A 4828-nucleotide genomic window follows, 5' to 3' on the forward strand; every position below is an offset into this window, starting at 1 on the left:
CATACGGCAGAGAATAAAGTTGATCAGTCTTCTTTTATTTGATGATTATATGCTGACGTTTGTTCATCGATTAAGCAAAATTAATATCCTAGATCGAATAAAGGTGTCAACCTTGCTTTTTACCCTATTTAAAGACCACGTGACCTTTATTTTATACTGTCGTACTGGCTGTCATTGATAATTAGTTACGCAAAGTAGATACCAATTCCGGATCCAACTCTCTTTGCAGATAGACGTCGTCTATATAAAACGCATGTATGCATGATAATGCCAGTGCGAGACTAGCTCAACCATTTCCACAGAACTTTGAGAGAGAGAGAGAGAGAGATCCTGACGATGGGGAGAGATTTGCAGATTGAGACAGAGGTAGAGAAAGATAATGAAAGGAGTGTCTTTTCGGAGGTGAAGAAGCCTTACCGGGCCTTGCTGGAAGAAGACTGGGATGCCATGAAGAAATTTTACGAGAAAAATCCCCAACTAATCTTTAAACATCTGACAATCGAGCAGGACACTGCATTTCATATTGCGGCATATAGTGAAAGAACAGAACTGCTTCGGTGTTTCCTTGGTCTTGTACCTAACTCCAGGCTGTCGGAAGTGTTCTTGTCTAAGAACTGTCACGGTAACAGTACCCTTCACGAGGTAGCCTCCACGGACAACATTGAAGCAGCAGAGCTCTTGATTAGTAAACTCCAAATGGCTGGTGATCTAGAAAGTACAGCCAGTGGAAACATTAATCAGGTCACCCTGAAAGAGCTACTGGAGGATCGGAACCAACTTGGTGAAACCCCTCTGTATAGGTCTGCTGCCCTTGGAAAGGACAAAATGCTCAAGTTTTTGGCTAAAAGAGTTGGGAATATAAAGGATCACTTCCAAAGGAATGACAGCGTCTCCATTCTTCATATCGCTGTCCTTGCCCAACACTTCGGTACTCTCTCTCTCGCATGCACGCACGCACGCACGTAAACCAACATTATAAATATAATGGTGTCATGTAGATGATTAGAGCTTGCAGCAAGATGCATTCTAGTTGTTTCTTCCAAATTAATGCGTTGTACTTTTAAGATCTCACAACTAACATAAATGTTCGAGTTTATTTTCTTCACTAATAAAAACTATTATTCGACTTAAATAGCATGCATGCAGATAATGGTGATCTATATATATGTATGTATGTATGTATATATATATATATATATATATATATATATATAACGATCTATATATTTCAATACATGCAGACACCGCTATTTGGTTGCTAGAAAAGGACAAAGAACTTGGAAAAAGAAAGACAGACTCTGGCATGACTTGTCTTCACGTACTAGCGAAAATGCCATCTGCTTTCAAGAGTTCCTCCCACGAGCACAACATCATCAAGACTCTCCTCTATCATTGTACGTCTCTACGACTCCATCAGGCATTATATGTTACTTGCTTTCACTGTTTCACAACGGCATTATATCTGTATGTGGCTCCATATTATAATATGTACTTTGATCTAAAAGCATATAATATTCTTATGATGCATTAGACATCGAAAAGGACATAATTACGTACGTAATTAACTTAAACTCTATTGTGAATGATTAATTAAAAAGGTCTTCCTTACCATCTATATGATCGTGACGACGAGGATGAGGATGATAAAGATGAAGCCGGTGTAAGAGATTTGGAGAGCGAGCTAAGCAGCAAAAGCCGGCCTCGCATACCAAAAACACATCCATCAGGTAATTTACGTAAGCCAATGAAGGTATAGGTACTAATTAGCTAGCACGGTACACATATCTCTTTTCTTAGTGTCCCGGTTCATAAATTTTTACATAGATGTTTTGGGCGGAATGCATAAATATTGTTAGTCGGTTCCATGCAGATAGAATACCTAGCTAGCTAGCTAGTCAAACTGGGCTGCCCTTCTCTAGGGTCTAGTTTTAAATTGTTTGACTATTTACCCTAATATTAGAAACATGTCTCTAACCGCGCGTCAAATTTCCACAAAATTGCAGCAATTTCAAGAATATACAATGCTATGTGGAGAACTGCAGCCAAAGGTGCGACTCATTTTCTTTTGTGTATTAATCTGTCCCCGGAAATCATTTGTGTACTCTTTGGTAATGATTTGTGATGACAATTACTCAGTTGCAACAAAAAATCTTGTTCAAAATAAGATATTTAAGATATTTATATTTATTTTGATATTTATATATGCATGTTACATAAATATTAGAATGGCCATCCATCGAGAAAGTCTGGAAGAGGAGAAGAACAAACAAATCAGCTCTAAGACTCACAAAATTGCTGGTGCAAATGGATACTACGTGGGAAAAGAGTTTTACAGTAGAAGACAAGACGCTTTCCTTGGGGAGTGTGGGCAGTTTGGATGATGTTGAAGGAGGAAAATCAAGCACCAGCAGTACTAGTACTACAGCTACTGTTGGAGAAGGTAAATCATCAGGATCTGGATCAGAACAGGAACCTTACACCCCATTGCTGATTGCAGCCACTGAAGGAATAGTTGAAATAGTGCGCGAGATACTACAACAGCATCCTCAGGCAATTGACCACTTGAGTAAGGATGAGGAAAACATATTGCACGTGGCTATTAGCCACCGTCAATTAGAAGTCTTTAAGTATCTAAAGAAGAAGAAACTAATTCTGAGATGTAGGTTGGTCTCGAGGATCAATGTGCGAGGCTACACCATATTGCATCAGGTCGCCGACATTAAAAACAGACGTGGAGGAAACAAAACTGTTGGTGGCCCTGCATTCGATTTCAGTGAAGAGTTGAGATGGTCGGAGGTAATTAATATTAATTTAGCTCCTTACCTTAATTTTTATCTGATCAAATGGTTTTATATATATTTCTTAGACTTTTTGTCCGAATACTTGACTCGATAATTTTCACAAAATTTTTCATCTTATCTTATCGCATCTTATCTGATCATTAAATTTTTACATAAAATAAAATAAATAATTCAATTTTTTTAAATCTTAAAATAAAAATAATATTAAAAAAATATATTTTAACAATAATATTTTTTTTAAATTTTAATTTTTATCTCAATTTATCTTACCCGCAAAAACAAACAGTGAGAGATACAAATAATTAAAGTAGGTCAGATAATATTTATTAAATATTTAATATTATCCGAAAGAGTGTGAAACCTATTACACGTATTTCATGTCTCTCTGACGGTAGTCCTAGCTAGGAGATCTAAATCATAAAGTTTGTGATTGAGACGATATAAAGCAGTTTTAATTTTGATCTTTTAATAATTTTAGTAGTGTTTGTATGAGTTTTAGTCATTTAATATTATATATATTTATATATCTGAAATGGACTCTCTTATAAGCAGCGTGTGCAAAAGATTATGCCACCCCATTATACCTTGCACCGCGACAATCATGGTCGGACTGCAAGCGAGCTCTTCAGACAGAAACACGATCCGCTTCTCATGGAAGCAAAAAAGTGGCTGAAGGATACCACTGGATCGAGCTCTACCGTCGCCATCCTCGTCGCCGGTCTTGTTTTCGCAGCTGCCTACTCCGTTCCAGGAGGTACCGACGTATCCGGCGTCCCAAGATCCCTTCACTCTCCCATCTATATGGTCTTCACCATCACGGATATTTTCGCCCTTGTGAGCTCCTTAACCTCCGTCGTCATGTTCCTCACGATCACTTCATCTCCGCTTGAACAAGAATATTTCCACTATAATATCCCCCGGAAGCTGTTGATCGGCTTCATTTGTCTCTTCGTCTCCATGATACTGTCCATGATTTCCTTCTCTGCGAGTCTTCTGCTCATACTTCGTTTTGATCAGAAGAGATCTTGGACTCTGACTGTGACTTACGCTGTTGCACTCCTTCCAGCTTGCCTTTTTGGGATTTTTCAGTTTCCCTTGTACGCTTCGGTCACTAGAAGTACTTTGCACTACCTACGAAAGACAATAACGAAGAAGGTTCTTCCCCAGGCATTCCTTCCTTGTAAATCCCTCAAGAAAGGCAAGCGAAAGTCCTATTGAGACAGCGTGTATATATATATATATGTATGTATGTATGTATACATACATATATATATATATATACATACACATATGCACGATGAGAGTACTTTTCTGAATTAGAAGCAAGAGCATCGACATTAATAAGTACTGATCCTAGATCCTTTTCAGGATGGCCTGGAGGGCAGGGTTTTTTTTTCTCTTTTTTATTGTTTTGGATTTTGATAAAATAATGGTGTGTTTTTATATTACATGATATGGATTATGAATAAGATCATGTCACATATAGACGTGAAATCACAATCTGCTTGTATGAGTTAGCTTAATTTATATATAATGAAATAACAAGAACATGTTGTTTTCAATTATTACTGATCATATTAATGTTTTTGGTCCTTTTAGTTTTTTCTCTACTTATTTTCCATCCAAAAAGTTAATTATGTAATTTTTATCTAACTTATGACCATTGACCATATTAAATGTTAAATATACGCATTTAGATCCTTATCTTGTAGAACATACTCTTCAATAAATATATATATATATATATATATACACACACACACACACTAAAGCACAAGGATATATGATCGTTGTGAATTTAGAGACTGAGAGTCTTGGTTTTGCTTATACAATATTGATATTTCTTTATCATTGAATTTATACAATTAGGTGATCAGCATAGGAATATGATTATATGTTTATGAACGGGCAGTCAATTAAGAGGGACCGATCGAAGGCCGACAGGCACTTGTTCTTCGAGATATATGGACTTGAGACATGATATAGCTTGATTCTTATAACGAACGCACCATATTGTTCAATGGCAT

At 36.9% G+C, this 4828-nt stretch overlaps 1 protein-coding gene across 1 annotated transcript; it reads left to right on the forward strand.

Annotated features, from left to right (window-relative positions):
* Positions 1-299: 299 nt before the first annotated feature.
* Positions 300-4286, forward strand: LOC108996481. The gene is made up of 6 exons (XM_035689678.1): positions 300-928; positions 1242-1394; positions 1599-1727; positions 2004-2048; positions 2225-2796; positions 3354-4286. Exons 1-6 carry the CDS (start codon positions 337-339, stop codon positions 4017-4019), a joined length of 2157 nt encoding a protein of 718 aa, XP_035545571.1. The 5' UTR covers positions 300-336; the 3' UTR covers positions 4020-4286.
* Positions 4287-4828: the final 542 nt, after the last annotated feature.

Source organism: Juglans regia, chromosome 4 (assembly GCF_001411555.2).
Source record: "Juglans regia cultivar Chandler chromosome 4, Walnut 2.0, whole genome shotgun sequence".
NCBI lineage: Eukaryota > Viridiplantae > Streptophyta > Magnoliopsida > Fagales > Juglandaceae > Juglans > Juglans regia.